At 34.3% G+C, this 17919-nt stretch overlaps 1 protein-coding gene across 1 annotated transcript in view; it reads right to left on the bottom strand.

Moving 5' to 3' along the window:
- The window catches only part of LOC140152994 (thrombospondin-1-like), a 35908-nt gene that overhangs the window by 10620 nt on the left and 7369 nt on the right, over window positions 1-17919 (bottom strand). The window contains 12 exon segments of the mRNA XM_072175563.1: window positions 97-204; window positions 363-479; window positions 3644-3748; window positions 5400-5552; window positions 7942-8069; window positions 8811-8984; window positions 9156-9329; window positions 9825-9992; window positions 10682-10778; window positions 12361-12483; window positions 12646-12768; window positions 12771-12886. Coding sequence (XP_072031664.1) covers window positions 97-204; window positions 363-479; window positions 3644-3748; window positions 5400-5552; window positions 7942-8069; window positions 8811-8984; window positions 9156-9329; window positions 9825-9992; window positions 10682-10778; window positions 12361-12483; window positions 12646-12768; window positions 12771-12886 — 1586 coding nt within the window.

The following is a 17919-nucleotide window of genomic DNA, read 5'->3' on the forward strand; positions in this document are numbered from 1 at the left end:
GTAAGGAAAAAAATTAAAAGAAGTGTTCTGATTTGTCCAAATGAAACTTTAGAAGAATGTCACGCTAATATTATAGATCGTATTGCAGGATCTTACCAAAGAATCTACAATGCCATCATCATCATCGTCCTCATCGCAGACATCACCTTGTCCATCACCGTCGTTGTCTTCTTGACCACTGTTAGGTACACTGGGGCAGTTATCCTACATGTGAATCAAAGAAATCAAAAGGTAAGACTTTGGCCAACATTTACTAATCAAACCCTAGATCATACTTGATTTTTATTCAGATGAATAGATTTTTAAAGAGGTAAATTACTGCAAGTGGCGACAAGAAATAATCTTGGTTACCACATACGTACCTGCTGGCAATGGGTGTAGTCGTCTTTAGCTTGACAAGGTAGTCCAACATCTGGCCATGAATCCAAATCACTATCATGCGCACAATGGTAACCATCCCCAGCAAAACCTGTGTGACACTGTGCGGAACAGATGAAACAATCATTTGTTAACAGAAATGATACAGTATGAATGAAAAATACTAATTACACTGAAATACCATACTGTTCCTTCTTCACGTCATATATGTTTGCCATATATGTTTGTCATCGTCTATTTGCTCGTCCCTTGTGGCTTGTGGGGGTTTTGCATGAATAACATTAACATGATTAAATTTAAAGAAAACCCATGGAGCCCCGATCAGGGACTTCAAAAATTGAACTTCAAATCTCTGCAATCCAGAATGCACATAGCTTTTTAAGAATATGTCTGGTCAAGAATTATGAGTAAAAGTGTCTTTGAAGGGTTGACTATTCATTATTGGTCGAGTCAGCCAAAAAGATCGATTTTCATTATCTAGATCAATATATAATTCAATGTTTTGCAGAAGTTCATTCTACAAATCACATACTTTGAAAACTTGCTTGATTTATTGTTGTTAATGAGTTATGTACGTTTTACACAAGTGATGTTGTTTCAGCCCTCTTTGCAACATAACTCAAGAGCCACAGGTCCTATACAAAAGTATAGGCCTATCTGTGATATTTGAATTCTTCTTTACGCTCTCTATTTGAAATAATCAATGCAATTTTTGCCAAAGCTCACTACCATTCGTAAGATACTGCGAACTAAACCTGAACATGTTTAAGTTGATATCGATTGTGACCTTCGACTTCGATGGAAACCAGGAAACATGCTATTAAACCCACTAAAGTACCAAATCGATCGTATTGAATACTGTCGTCTGCTGATAAATGTGTTTTTATTTCACTTTCGAATTTGTGCTCATTCACTTGAATTAATTTGAGATCAATAAGTGGAAGTCCAAAATAAAAACCCTGAGTAGGACTAGAAAATAGATTAATAAATGAAACTATTTGAAAATGCTTTGATTTATTGATCTACTTTGTTATCCTACTCAGATTCAGGATGTTTGCTGATAAAAATCACAACCGTTTAAAGTTGAATTAATTCCGGAAAGAATTAACAATTATAACTACAATTGAAATGTATGAAGATACATGAAAATGACAAGTGCCGTGTCTGGCAATACACAAGTACTTGTCCAATTTAACTCTTTGTCATCTAAAGGATTTCTTTGTCATATGATTTAATAACTTCAACGTGCTTGATAAAACAGGGAAGTGTCACGACACTGTCTTGTCTGCTCCTGGCTCTTGTTAGATACTTATGAAGTATCTATACATAGTTTCCTCTTGAGAATCTTTGACGTATGTCAGATTATCGTCCTGATCTTCCAATTTTGTCATTCCTAGGCTCACACACTTAAAAATGTCAAGTCCTTGTACATGTTGTATAAGGGTTTTACCCTGAAATACCTTTTAGGTTTCAATTCGGTTTTACAGTTTTCACAGCTTCGACATATAAATGCCCAAATTATTGATAATTTGTAATGTTCTCATAAAATATTGTAACAAATAACTAAAAGACAAAAATATTACTTGTTATATTGGGCAAGATCCCGAAGTTTAATTTTACTACATAAATGCTATTCTTACATTAAGGTTAGCAACTATTTTAAACTGTTGCGATTTGGTAGGTCACAGCATCTTGCGAATGGTAGTGAGCTTTGGCAAAAATTGCATTGATCATTTTCATAGCGATTGTGTAGAAGAATTCAAATATACTTTTGTAGGTCCTATGGTTCTTAAGTTATGTTATAAAGAGGACTGAAACAACAACACTTTTGTAAAACGCATATAACTCATCAACAATAATAAATCAAGCAAGTTTTTCAAGTATATGATTTGTAGAATGAACTTTTGCAAAACATTAAAGTGTTATTTTTCAATAATATATTTATTTAGATAATGAAAATAGAATTATTTTGGCTGCTTCGACCAACAATAGATAATCTACCCTTAACCTGAGTTAGAAGTAGGTTGCTCACTAAACAGAATTGTTAATGAAGATTTTCTAACTCTACACATATTTTCCAAAATATAACTTCCGAACATTTTGGATATTATCTTGACGTGTCCATTGAAATGAAGAATCATGATCGATAATTAAAAATATGATTTTATATTCTAAATTGATTTAATTAGAGATTAATTGTCTTAATTAATTAACACAAGAGGGAGACATGATATTTTAACAGTATAGAATGTTTTTCATGGAGTTATTAACATCGTTATCATGGTCATGGAGCTATTAACCTCAAGGCTTTATGATAACAAAACAAATTTCTTAGAAATAAAGATTTCCTAAATATGAAGAAAAACAATGGATGGCAGTGGACCACAAGAATTGTTCCTAATCAACCACTTGCTCATCTTGGAAATTGAATCTAATGAATATTAATTATTAATATGATTGGTTAATAAAGAGGACACCTCTTACTTTTGAAAATCCTCATTGGTGAACAGCTTATTATGGGGTGACCTATTATTAAAATTAGTTCTATATAATTTTAAACAATCACAAATTAAGTTAGTCTGCTTTTGAGATTCTGAAGAAGTTGAATCTACTACAAGTATACTGACAAATAAATTTATCTTTATATATATAACACAACTGTGTGAAGAAGTCTTGATGTACTCTATCTCGATCTACACATTTATCTGCCATTTAGAAGTGTGATATTTTATTGGACAAGTTATGAATCAATGAGAAACTGGCTTCTTATCGACTTTAATTAAGCAATAGAAGTGATTGCAACGTTTTTCTTGTTTCACAGGGAGAGAATTGATAGCACCCATAAGATTGCTGTGGTGAGTGTTATACGTTTTGTATGTTTAAACAAGCGTATTTCTGTACACTAATCTAATTTATATCATTCTCTGAACCTTTGTTTCACTTACTGGGACATTTTTACTCGTAGTAAGATTGTGCACAATGACATGACAGTCTACAAGCTGTTATCAGCTCGGAGGTGGTCACGTGCGTATTTATAAATACGTATTCGAAGCAGCTGTGTGTACTTCACTGGACAAATGAATGCTGCTATATATAGCGTTGACCGTGACATGCTATTGGGTAATGATGTTGCTACTGGTGCAGCACTGACTTTAAAAGCCCCTTCGAACTGTTGAGAGGGAGCAAAATGCAATGTCCGAATAGGTGTTACTAAAAGCCTGTTTTAACAGTTAAAAAAAGGTACAATTTAACCTGTCAGTCTTACCTTGCATCCATATTGTGGTTCATTGTAAGGTCCGTAAAACATACATTTTGCGTCTCTTGCACAACGATGAGTCCCCTCTACACATGGGTTAATTGGAATACATTGCTGTAAAAGAAAGTAAATAAATCTGATTAAGTATTACAATGTAGTTTTACATGGCAATTTATACGAGTAAAATGTATTATACCATATAGATAATAGTAGTTTATGTCATAAAACTTCTCTCAACGAGTCCCATCATTTCATAAATGTTTCTCCAGTTATCCGACCTGGAGTGTTCACCCATGTCACCATATGCGCGTATGATATAATAATGATTAATGATCTTTCTGAAATCCGTGAAAACTTTCAAAAGTGACAGCAGCAGAATTAGCGTAAAAACGCTTACGGGTACCATTTTGTCACTTTGAGTCACCGTGGCATTAAACGTCACCTGTAAGTAGCATACTTTCCTACTTTGAATGTACAATGTAAATCTGTCTGGGGGTATTTCCTTCTGCATACTCAAATCTAAGTTTGTGGTATACAATTTTGCGATATGTTAGTATGTCACGGACTTCTTCGCTCATCATACTCATATCGGTAATTTCAAATATCATGCTCGGTTGCTTCAATAAATCTGATGCATACTGTTAAATACATTTTGTCTAGTTGGGTCCCTTGTCCAAATATATTGCTGCCACCACCACGTATTTGAGTTGTTCGTGTTATATTGTATAAATGTTGCCTGATTTGTAACTTGACCAAAAATGAACCGAACCAGATTTTAGCATCTCGTTACCTCTGACTTTTATGTTGAATGAGAATATCCAGATTATTTTCTTGCGTGCGCTATTCCCATTACTTTTAACTCGGGTTGAGAATGCGGCTCTACCCAGTTAGTAATTCATTATTTTATAGCTTCAAGTTTATGATCATTATTAGACCAGGTTACAAAATGATAGATGCCTCACAAAACTGTCAGTATTATGAGATGTTACAAGCATTAGTCATGGGCCAATAGTTAATTCAGAATAGCTGTCATTTCACATTGCCACTGATCCATTGCGATACTTCCATCACGTATCCCTGACAAAATATCACATCGTATCAAATATGATATAGCATTCCATCACTAGGTTATATAATCCTATAACAACACTACGCGAATCCTGATGTGATATAAACGAGGCTGCTCAACTGTCAGCTTTGATTGACCCGCGAAAAACTCTTCACTTAAAGTCAACATAGTTGGCATGTATTTTTGGTATTGAATTGCCTATAATAAAAGTTTAAATCATAAATTGTAGGCATAATTCTTAATATAGGTGCCATAAATCTTTTTCGCAAATACTGGTGTTATGTGCTGTTATTTTAGTTTAATAGGAATGATGCTGCGTTGTTCGTTTGCTTGAGTAATAATACATAGAGATAAATATGTATATATCGGGTTCTCCCTATTAAATTAGCTCTGAAACTTAGATATTAGCTTACCAAACACGGCAAAAATATCAATATAATCGTAAATCACTCCTCATTGACTTAAATTACTGCGCCTATTAGAATACCAAGTAGCACTCTCTTATTTCCATGACCATGATGACGAAAACAAACAAACAAAATAAAGAAACACAAAAGAATATACCCCTTTTATGCCAATACTAATCAAGGCATTGACATCAGTTATCTATCCTATAGCGCTGACGGGATGGCGCCAAGATAGCGGTTTATCTCCCGCGAATCCTTAAGAAACATATAATAACTAAAAAATGTTTACCTGTGGGTATCTTCGGGCATGATATATTCCAATACCAGTCGGCTGATTTCCACGGAATCCCAAGGGGCAGAATCTGCATTGATAGCCAGGCTCGAGATTCACACATCGATGCTCGCCGTGATTGTTGAAGCAGGCATTAGGAACTTCGTTACACTAGAACGAAATGAAAAAATAAATCATAAGTTTACCTAAACATTTTGTTAAAATGTTTGTTTATACAAACTAACTGTATATACATGGTATATGTATTACTAACATTTTCAAGTTCATTTGAGTTCAGAACTCGGGATTTGTTGATCAGTAGGAAATTCACAGTAGAAAAAGGAGCGGGCGTATTCAAACTTGAACAGTAACCTTAAATAAATGTCGTTTTCAAATCACAAGTGTTGAGAAGAATTTACTTTATTGACGGATAGAGAGGCATTCCTACTATAACAACTTGGCTACTAGTAATAATCTTTTCTGCTTTGCGTCATGCTCATTACGATATACGAATGCCTCAAATAATGACATTCTCAAAATAGAGTATCATAACTATTTGGTCTGTCCCCTGTTTCATGTAATTCATACATGTCCTGACGTAAAGAATTTCTTTCTTAAAATGATTGCGCTTTCCGGACGAAAGGAACCCGTACTTTTGACAAATTAGTTTGTCCTTTGCCATGATATTACTATTCACTAATCAGTGCTATTTGTCAGCAAGTCGTTACTGCGCAAGGTTTATGCATCTCCAAATTGGACCTCTGTCGAATATATTTCAATAATTTCACTTGATTCGTCAAATAATTATTATACTCTGGCATGCGACACACCGTTCGGTACTTAGCTCGTGGATATTACAAAATATCATTACATTAGTTTAAATAAAGAAACGATATGTCACCAAAGTATATATACAATGAACTACGAATGCCTCAGATAATAAGATTCTCATATTAAGAGCATATAACTATTTGGTCTGTCCTATAAATTATGACCGACAAAAAAAGACTCGGAATTTCTTTCTTAAAATGTTCGCACTTTCCAAACGAAAAGAGCCCCCCTACTTTTATCCCGCGACTTTCAACGCGTAGTTTATCTTTTGCAAAGGACTGCAGTACTTTTCACTAATCAGTGCTATTTGTCATTAAGTCATTACCATGATTGCTGCGCAAGGTTTATGCCTCTGCGACTTGGACTCTGTCAAATATATTTCAATAATTTCACTCAATTTATCCAATATAATGTGCTAATACTCCGGCACGCCGTTCGGTATTAGCTCTGAGTATTAGTGGCAAGACTGTGTTATGCGGAGTTATGTCACAAGTCGGTGCAAAACTTTTGTTTTGAGAACTGAATTCAAATAACAGATATGTCACCAAATTGCACTTCTATGTTATAGTTATCATAGACCATGGAAGAAATATCTTCCAGGGTTTATGCTTATATAGGAAAAGCAAATTATACTGGATGAAGTAAAAGTCCACCGCGCGCGGAAATACCATAATTTCTGACGTGAGAACTTTTGCATGAACCGGACAGAACTGCCACATGGCGATGACAGGAATATGACAGTTACAGAACAATATTTAGAATGATTTTTATAGCATATAAGGAAAACAAACATTTTGTATTTTGAAGCTCTATCATGTCTATGTCGGAAGGCTATCAAAGTTGATAATCAACAAAGGAGATTTAAAAGGATATCCAATGTTAGAGTGTGATTTCCATATGATTATGAAAAGTCTCCGAGTGTTTGAATGTCAGAAAGCATCAACTATTGCCAGTAATATAGTGCTTATTAGTATTCGGAATTGAAATTGAATTCAAAACAAAGAGGCGAACATGCAGACGACACTTGTTTCGAGGCAATTATGATGTTTGGGTGAAATCAAACTAAATACTTGAATTACAAAAAATAACATCTTAATAAATAACATTGACTTTGAAGATTCAGAATCATGCATATAGTTACAGAACTTACAGGATAAATATAAATATTTACTATTTGAAACATTAGCACATAAAAGAATACTGCATTTAGGGTTCTAGACCAAATTTTCGTAAACTGAGTGAATTAGGAACAATAATCATTTTCAAATTGCATTCTGACCATTTTGAGCATATGAAATAGAGAGACATTGGAGAGTTTTCTGGGAGAGTTTTCAATATGCAGTATTCAAACATATCCGTCGTCTATCCATTCAAACCACTCAACCGTAAAGTCTGCTAAAATGAACGAACAATGACTTAAATAGAAGACGAAGTGCATTTGGAACGCGGGCGTTTCAAACACTCCCCATTTATGTACTTTCTTTCATACATAAATTATTATTGAAGGCATAAGGGCAGAGAGTATCAGTATAACATGAAACTACAATGTATCACGCGTATGCTGCTTTTATAGTAACTACCCATTTTTATCAAAATATTATACGCTTACTGATGATCTTTAAAACATCATCTTACATTTTGTCTATTCGTGGTTGATGGTTCATTCAAATGCAGTATTGTCCCTGACTCACGTTTGAGTTGGTATAAAATCTGGGGTATGCTGTCTTACCTCGTTAACGTCGTGACATTTCCTTCCATCACCTCTGTAACCCATGGGGCAAGCATCACATTGATAAGTTCCATCATCAAAACTTGTACATTTGACACCCTCGAAACAAGGACTAGACAAACAAGCATCTGGGGAATCAAATACATGAGGAGTCATCAGTTTAGAGCTAATGGTGAACTACAGAACTAGACGTGAACTGTCGGCATTAATACATTTTTGAAATATTACGACATCTCATGAGGTTCATATTATGTAAATTATGTGACAAAGGAGCATCTTCTTAACATTCACCAGGTATGTTGAACGTGTTCCGCTGCATATATTCCAATGTAAACGTAATCATAAGTTGAAACTAAGGCTGTTGTCATGGTTGTCAACAAGGCTGTTGTTGATGTCGGAAATTGTCGACAAAGCAATTTCCTGATTGTCTACAAGCATGGACTAATTATCTGCAAAGACTTAATTTTCATTTAAAATATTACATAAGCTTAAGATGACCATTATTTACCATGAAATAACTTCTAGGTGCAAAAAAGTAATAATTGAGCATAAGATATATGATGTGGATTAATAGACTTCATTTTGTAGAGGTAAGTTACCGATTTGATTACGTGTAGTTGACAATAATATTTTGATGTAAATAAACGACGCATAACGTGGTCTCTGAGCTTAATTTTGACGATTGTCGATAATGAAAATTCTACTCGACATTAGCCCTAGTTGCAACACATCAACACTCGGATACAATGGTATAATAAAAATTATGATGTCTGTATTATTTTAAGTGCGTGCCTGCAATACAAACGAATTTTGACAACATAATCATGCTAGTTATCCGCCGTGATGATGTAATATTAAATGCTACTTACCGACAGGGCATGGATGCTCATTGCAAAGGCGTTCCTCCTCAGCTAAGCCGACACAATCACGCCCGCCATGACCTGGAGCAGGACTATCGCAGAATCTCGATCTCGATTGCCAGCCTCCGTCACAAGTCTTGGAACATGCAGACCATTCAGAGAACAATCCCCAATGTCCATCAACTGCAAAATGGTAAATTACGATAGAATCATATTTCTTTAAGTTGAATAGCTAATGTTAATCGAAGTAATTCAAAATAATTTAAGAAATACTAATACAAACAAACAATCTAACTAGTAAACCTTGACCATTGGCTAACAAACCTAATACGCTACAAATGTCATGATATTTACCTGGGCACGGCGGTCTAACACACACGCGCTCATCCCGTCCCAAACCGTCACATTTTCTTCCTCCATTTTTGGCATAAGGTGAGTTGCAAGACCGGACTCTGGTCTCTGTACCATTGCCGCAAGTAACACGACACGACCACGGTGTCCATTTACTCCAACCGCCATCGATGATTTCTGAAAGAAAAGAGCACCAAGTTTGAATTCATGGTTTATATGCATGACAAAGAATAATTATTCTCAGATCAAACAAAATTCCTTATACAAAAATACTTTATGAAAAAAAGTACTGACAATTTACCACTGATTACGCAGAATAACAAGATTGGATGAGGAAGTGTGTTAAAATGTTCTGATTATGGTACCACACATCAGGAAATCTGTCCTTGTTTTTGTTGCAATTTCAGAGCTGAACAATGGACCATAATCTTTAACCCCATTATAGTATATCAATGTACCGATCAACCATAATTTAGGTCACATTGTTTATAAAATCCAGTCTGAGTTCTAAATTTGTACATTGTTGAAACATGTAGGTATGTGATCTCTCTTTATCACCATTAATAACATGGTTAATATGTCAATATGGTAGATCTTGGCAAAACAATAATTGTGAACCAAAAAAAAACCCACACATATCAACGTGTTGAGAAGTATTTGCTTCTTTCTTACCGACACATTTGGGCATTTTGCAATTTCTTGTTTGTACATCCGGGCCATTGCAATCAAAACTTGTTCGATCACAGGATCGTCCCCTCTGCTGTGTACCATCTCCACAAGACACTGAACACGATGTCCATTCAGACCATGTACCCCAACCAATTTCTTGATCCACCTGGTCTGAAAAATATATGAAACAAAAATAAGTGAATCTTAATGAAGAGACAATGTAATGCAGCAATTAGTAAGAGCAAAATTACCTTATATGCTGAATAAATTATATGACATATTGGATGTATAAACTGACCATTAGATACCAGTTACAGTCCTACTAATGCAGGACATATTGGACGGCCTCGAGGAAAGTTAGCCTATATCCATGCCTTCAAGGTGAAATAAACCTACTCACGTTACCGTCTGGCCATATGCTGGCCTGCTGTCTGCTGTTTTTCTTGGGAAACGAGGATTTTCAATGTGGGGCTTTAAGTAACAATTTGTATAAGGGGTGTAATTTTAAGAGTAAAAATATACCCAAACTAAGGTCATCCAAAATTTGATAAATCAAACCTATTATGCTATGGTCTATGTTATACCAATTACCATGAAAGTACGAAACACTTTCCATGGTTATACCTAACATGCCTAAGTACATTAGCTATACTTTGGTTATACCATACCAACTTCATATATCATAACATATATAACTTCACACACACAAAAATGAATAAGTCATGCCAAAATTAAACGTCCTCGCTCAACAACTAATAATTGCTTTATTTCATTTGAGAAACAACCAATTATGTTTGCGAATAACGTGCTCGATAACGTGACTGAAAAAATGTATTTTGGACTATTAAAGATAAACTCACCACTTGGGCATCGAGGACAACAATCTCCGTCTTCAATAATTGCATTTCTGCAAGGTACATGTTGACACTCCATTACGCTGCATTTCACAGATGGTGCCTGGTAAAAAAAAATAACACACATTTTATAAGCTGCTTCAATTTTATTTGTGCGTTATTAACCAGCATTTATGTGTTTTTCTTTAAATTATTCAAGTCTTGCATATTTCTATTACATGCCAAGTTTTCATCAAACATATTTTTCCCAGGAAACATCAAATGATATCCTTGTCACTTAAGCATTATTAATTTGTTGGATTATATTGATGACTAGATCAATTTGAACCACGACTGTTGAAAGAGTTTATACATTGAATTTCACAAAGAGCTTGTTAATTATTTAATTATAATGAGGTTTTCGGTCTAGACATACGTAGTAACATTCATACATATACAATCATGATTACTATGTAATATTCTTCCTGTTTCATTATTTTCATATGTTGCTGACCATTGCTCATCAATTAAAACAATTAGAATGCAAGTGTTCATGTGTGTCTCCAAGGACGTAATTGGAATACTAGTAGTTTTTTAATAATATTGGATCTTCTTTCAAGATTGTAGTTGTAAATTGCATCTTGTAAAATAATAATAGTTCATACCGATGATACAGCATTTCATTTCATTCATTTATGTTTCATTTACTTGTGGCTTCAAAAATACTGACACATACTGGAGAATATGATTATTTTGTTTCAAAAATCTGCTTTAGACAATAGATCTGGGTAGGTAAAAGTAATCATCGCTTTTATCTAATAGATTTAGTTCCAGAACAATTTCTCGCCATTCTTAATTGTTTTATTTTTAAAAGTGGAATTATGCTACAACAAGGAGCGCATCCTCTTAAACGACGTCGCGTCGCAATCTTTGCGGCCATGAACGCATTGGCACCTAAGGGACGATATCTCTATCGGTATACTGTGGTAGAGTATGCATGGATAGTTCCATTTTAACTTCCATGCGATGTAATGATAGAGGATTATATTTAAGTAATTTTGGGACTATTATCAGCAGTATACATCTTGCTTACTCTTCCTGATTTCATAATTTGTCAACACCTATATGGAATTAGGAGGCTCCAGGTTTTCAGCACTTTTGATGAACAGTCGCCAGTTGGTATGGTCAAGCTTACTTTGGTATCAAAGACTTATTGTATTTGTCAACATTATTATTTAGCGCTTTATTCTTCAGTGTTTCTAGGGAACCTTTATTTATCATGTTTATTAAGAGTTGTCTCATTACTCCAGGGACCACAAAGTCATATTGTCTCGTTAACATGGTTAAGAATCTGTATTATCTTTGTCAAGTTTTTAATTCATTGCCTTTAATTGACAGATATATCTAAGTTGAACCCTGGTGTGAACGGTGATTTAATGAAGTCACCACCTAAATAAACTTACATGCATTAAATCATCATACAATTTATATTTACGCCACTTACGTAGTTAAAGTAATGATTTTATGAAAGCCATGTCAAACAGGGGGAGATACTGGGATTCAAAAAAATACATATGTGTACTTTTATATGTAATGTCTATGTTTAACTAGCTTTAACTGTATTTTATTCAGTAATATTGCGGATCCGCGGAGAGTCAATTGGAAATTTACCATATAAAAGATTAAGGAAGCCGACGAATACTTACATTACAAGAACAAGTTGTACACCTGTCAACCTTCCAACTAGCACCATCATTGTGATACTGATTGTCAAAGAAACATTGAGTGGGTAGATTGCCAATGTTTAAATCGGATGGGATCTGATGCTCCTGTGATAAGTAAACCAAAAGCAAGAATCATGATGAGATTAAGAATAAACCATATTTTAACAGTAAATGTGTTTTGAATATAAACATGATAAAGGGCGCATGGAAAAAACATATCCATCTTGGACATGTTTATAGTGTCAGTGCTTAACATACTCCACTTACCAATACGTCCACTTTGTCATAAATCTCGTTGTATGATTCGGAAAGAATTTGAATCTTGTTCTGAAGCGCCTCAATCTCGTCACATGTGTAGCCGCAATAGCCGAGATTGGTGTTCAAGTTGGGAACCACACCTCCAGGTAATGCATTTGGTCCAATTTGGTGCGGATCACCAAAGGGAAGCCCGTGATTGTTGAAGGGGATCTGGCAGAGTCCTCGACTTGTTCGGGTCCTGGGCCTGTCCCTGTTGAGATTAAATCAAAATGCACGAAATAACATAAGCTAACATATTAATGACAAACGTTCTTTATACACACAAGTTTCACTGTAGTATTTATGGTATTTAAAACGTGCATTTTATAGCGATCATTGGTTAAGCAGCATTGTTTCATTATTATAAAACTTGCCATTATCTTTGTGATGAATCCAAATCAATAAAGTGCAACGCGGGTATTTTACTTTAAAAATACTACTATCGTGACTATGTTGCTAATATTGAAAAAGACGTTGGACGTATAGAAGTATCAAAATGCGGGCAAATAAACCATCGTTCTTTCTGTGTTAAATTATTATGAATACGATTATTAGTTCTGAAGTTACAGGGCGTATTTATAACGACTGCGTTACTTGTTGTGAAGGCTTTAATATAATAACTTCGTTATACCACGACCTGTACAAATGCCCATAAGTTTTAAGCGACGTATTGGTGATCAAAAAGGCTAGATTATATTATGCTTTCTTTCTTCCCATCTTGATACCCCGGGCTTGATACCTCACTTATCTTATGTTGACATTAATTTCATTTTATTTTACACTTCAAATTTACAAAAGGCAAGTTCAAACTTTTTGTTTACGTGAAACCCGACAGTAAAGAATGAACATAAACACTAATCATCAAGTATACACGAATTTAATATATATATTTAACAGAAAACAACATAAATTTCAAGGCATGCAGAAGATGATATAGGTCATTTCAACAATCCTGACAAGACAACCATGACAACAATCAACATAGACAAATGGCTGAATCTTTATTGACATGACACGGAAACGACAATTTAAACTTATGTAATCACACAATCACAAGATGGAGGAGAAATTGGTACCCGATTCAAAGTTTGCTATAGATCGTATCCGGGGATCGTATCTACCTCATTAAAATTAGCCTAACCCATTATAATGAATAACGAACGAAATGTTATAAATAGATAAACGATCAAAATAGTTCAGGCAAGATCGTTTTCTTAGAATGCGCGGTTGCTGTGTGTAAGATACATGTAACAGCAACAGATACACGCTCAATTAAGCCACTCTATTAGCGTACCACTGTGTCTCCAACAGAGGCATAGCCAAGTCATGGACATACTTGACGCGCCGAAGATAATAGTTGCTTCGTCATTGGGACAAAAAACAGTAAGGACGTAGGTCATAAAATAGAATCATTTTTCTTCTCCCCATCATCTTCGTTTTTCTTTAAAAAGATTCACTATAGGGATAAGATAATTATTTAAAGAAATGCGAGATGAAAACCACAGCTGCAATTATGGTTTGTTGACCACACACGCTTGCAGGACGACTAGATTATACAACATTTTATTGAACGTCCCTATAGGCGGTACGAACCTATTAACCGAATTTCATTTAATATTCAAAAGAAAAATATTCCAAAAAAAGGGATCATCTATTAAGGGGACGGTCCCAGTATTTTTGTGGGGCCTGAGAGCACATCAGACACACGAAATTGTATTCTGAATACGACGAATGTCCTTCTGATATCAAATAATACAAATTTTATGACAAATTATTAAAAAATTAGTTTGATATAACAGCCCTCGAAGTAAATTTAGGCATATACATCTCATGATCTGTACTTAAAGTGTATGTAGCTAGGAGGAAAAGCCGTCCATCATATGAAACAATATTGTGCAAACATCGCTCTCCGAGCCCTTAATAGGTCGTTATTTAGCCATAGAGTCCATTTCCTAAGATTCATAGAATCAATACAGTGTACTGAATACTTTAATAATTATGATGTCGTTATGAGTCTATTTCCCCAAACCATCGAGATGCCCAAACTATTCACAGATAGGCCCCAGTATAATGAATGCTTAATATACCGATCAGAAATATTCCATTTTATACACAAAGGTGTGATTGAATCTAAAATCGATTTGCGTCTATTGAGGAAGTAATATAAAGAGTTTATTGATATAATATTATGAATGAGCTGTCGAGACAATTGTAAATTTTGAATCAAAATGAGGTGAAGACACATACATGACATATCAGATCTATTCAGACGGTATTCACATTTGCAAAATAGATAATATCATGCATTGTTATCATTGGTAACGTGGCATAAACAATAAAAAAGTCGTGATCCATGATTACCTTGATATATAAGTAAATTGCAGGAACAAGGTCTGTGAATTTCAAATTATCACACTTTTAGGATCCACATGAAATATGCGAGGTTGCGAAATTATAGTTAAATATTGCAAAATAATGTAGGTCAAAGTAGACAGTGTTCAGGAACTGGTAACTGGTCGTCAATGGCATATTATTATATTTATATTTTACTGAAATTATCCTATACCATGTATACAGGGGAAATCGCATTTGATATCATGAGAACAACAAGTCATTTGACACATTGAAGCCTGTGTTGAACATAGAAAAACAACATCGGACAAATTATATTATGTGCATCATCATGATACAGTCTTTTAACATTTATGTGATACGACCTCAAACCAATGATATTTTTCGCATTACATGAACAAACAGGGGATAACTAATAGTATGTCATCTACAGAGAACATTAAGAAAGTACACGAAGTGCATTGGCCATAAGTTCCATGACAGAGTTTGTAATGGGAAGAGCAAAGATACATTGCATGAATGGCTCATGATTTGTCAGCAAGCTCGGTGGGCAAGTCACTATAGTTGCTGTTCAATGGGATTCCCAACATATTTGCAATAGCACTTGAGCAGATTACCTCACCTAGACTAACATGAATAATGAACCAACCTTTGTCTTATTATAGTTCTACCACCAAAACAACTGTCCGACTAGACTAAATAGGTGCGAAATATCAGTTTTGGATTCGCCATAATCGGATAATAATATTTGGATTGATTTTATTCAGCGTTGCGTTCGATAATATCATCTTTATAAAAATACGATCTCATGGTGTGTAAACTACTTAAACTGGGCTCAAAAAGAAACTTATAATTTTTCACGAGGTCACATCTTAAAATCCTGTCCATTAAATGAACCAAATTTACACACATTACTTTAATACTCTACTCTAAACACATGTCAGTAACCAAGCAGTTGTCCAACTGACACAACAGCAAAATGCACTGACACGGAACAGCTTCCTGGACCACATTCACAGGCGAATAATTGGCACCCAGCAAAAGAAATCTGTGAGAATGCGTACAAGATCCTTACACAGGTGATTATTTCCAAAGAATAAGTGGATTATTGTGGAACGGTGCTGCTTCTGCTTTTTACAGACTTTCTTCAAGAAACAGGTCTTGTTCCACACTATTCTACTTACTCACGGATTTCTTGTGTTGGGTGCCAATTATTGGCTGTGAATGTGGTCCAGGAAGCTGTTCCACGTCAGTGCATTTTGCTGTTGTGTCAGTTGGACAACTGTTTGGTTAACTGACCAGTATTTAGAGTAGAGTATTGAAGTAATCTTGTGTGCAATTTTGGTTCATTTATATGGACAGGATGTTAAGATACGACCTTGTGAAAAATTATAAGTTCCTTTTTTAGCCCAGTTTACTACTGTCATACCGGTACTAAACAACTTGTGCATTCGAACATTATTGCTTTTGAAATAATATGTTTGGATTACATTACAGCATGTACCTTGCTGTGACTTCACGCATGGCAAGTGAAGTGCGCATTGCTTGTCGCAAAATATCATCATCTTTAATGGAATGTATAAGAACAATGCAACCAACAAACATTATCCTTTAACTTGATTGAACAAAAAGTATAAGAAAAAAAGAGCGCAATATGTTGTACTTAATATGTTTCGCTCGTGTGGTTAAAATTGATAATAATAATAATAATAATAATAATAATAATAATAATAATAATAATAATAATAATAATAATAATAATAATAATAATAACACTAATAATAATAATAATAACGAGTAAGCTACGGTAATACTAAATATATAGGACAAACAAGAAAAGTCAAAGTGTATTGTATCTGGTAAGATACTTTATCGCTTCATGGTTCCGTAGCTTCTAAGTTCTAGTTAATATTAGATATTCAAGACTTGTATTCATTTGCGAGGGAGTATATGATTCCTGCAGGAACTATTTCTTTAATGTATATGCTTAATTAAAGTAAAGTTTATCCAGATAAGATATAATTACTAAAAATTAGGCCAAAGAATGCGTCTTTCAATTCAACCCCGCTAAGTCTTTTTTACAGGCTTTGTTTTTTAGGTATTAAAAAAGTACCCGGGTAGCAGTAAAAAAAGAAAAGAACAAGTTGTCCAAATTAGTCTAGTTCAAGGGATCTTAATATTGGAAAAATACTATATAAATCAAGCTAGCAATGACAAATTTCAAAAAGAACTTTTCATGTTCCTATCAGAACTAGGCATATGACTGACTTAATCGTAAACATCTCCACGTATATACGATCCCGATAAAATAATGAAGTAAAACGAGCATAATAAAGAAATAACTAAAACATCTCGTATTTTAAGTTTTAACATATCCACGGGAACATTTGGTTTTTTTAATACATATCGATGGATTCCATGAAAAAGAGCAACATTGAATAAACGATGTGCATTTAAAACGACGCCTTATATATAGATCCAATCATACTGATATTGACTTTTCAGTCGCATGTACTGTCTTATACTATTTAACATTAATGATATAGATTCATAGCCGTAGAATGCTGCATTATCAGTTAAGATACTTAGTTTGATGTGGGCTAACAGATTTGATATCATATGGATTATGTTATTATATGAATTATAGATCAAAATGCTTTATATATTAAAAATACCGAAGTATGCCAATTAGGCTATAGATGATCGTATTATTGAGTATAGCATTTGAGTATGTAGTATACCACTGAAATGATTTCCATTTTGTGTATTTACTACAGGCTACTGAGAACTAGGTAACAGGAGTAAATGGAACGTCTAATTTTATTTCTAATTTACACCAGTATTTTGTCTTTGACCGTGTTGACGTTAAAGAGTTATATTTCTTTACTTTAA

The sequence above is a fragment of the Amphiura filiformis genome, chromosome 5, assembly GCF_039555335.1.
Source record: "Amphiura filiformis chromosome 5, Afil_fr2py, whole genome shotgun sequence".
Classification (NCBI taxonomy): domain Eukaryota; kingdom Metazoa; phylum Echinodermata; class Ophiuroidea; order Amphilepidida; family Amphiuridae; genus Amphiura; species Amphiura filiformis.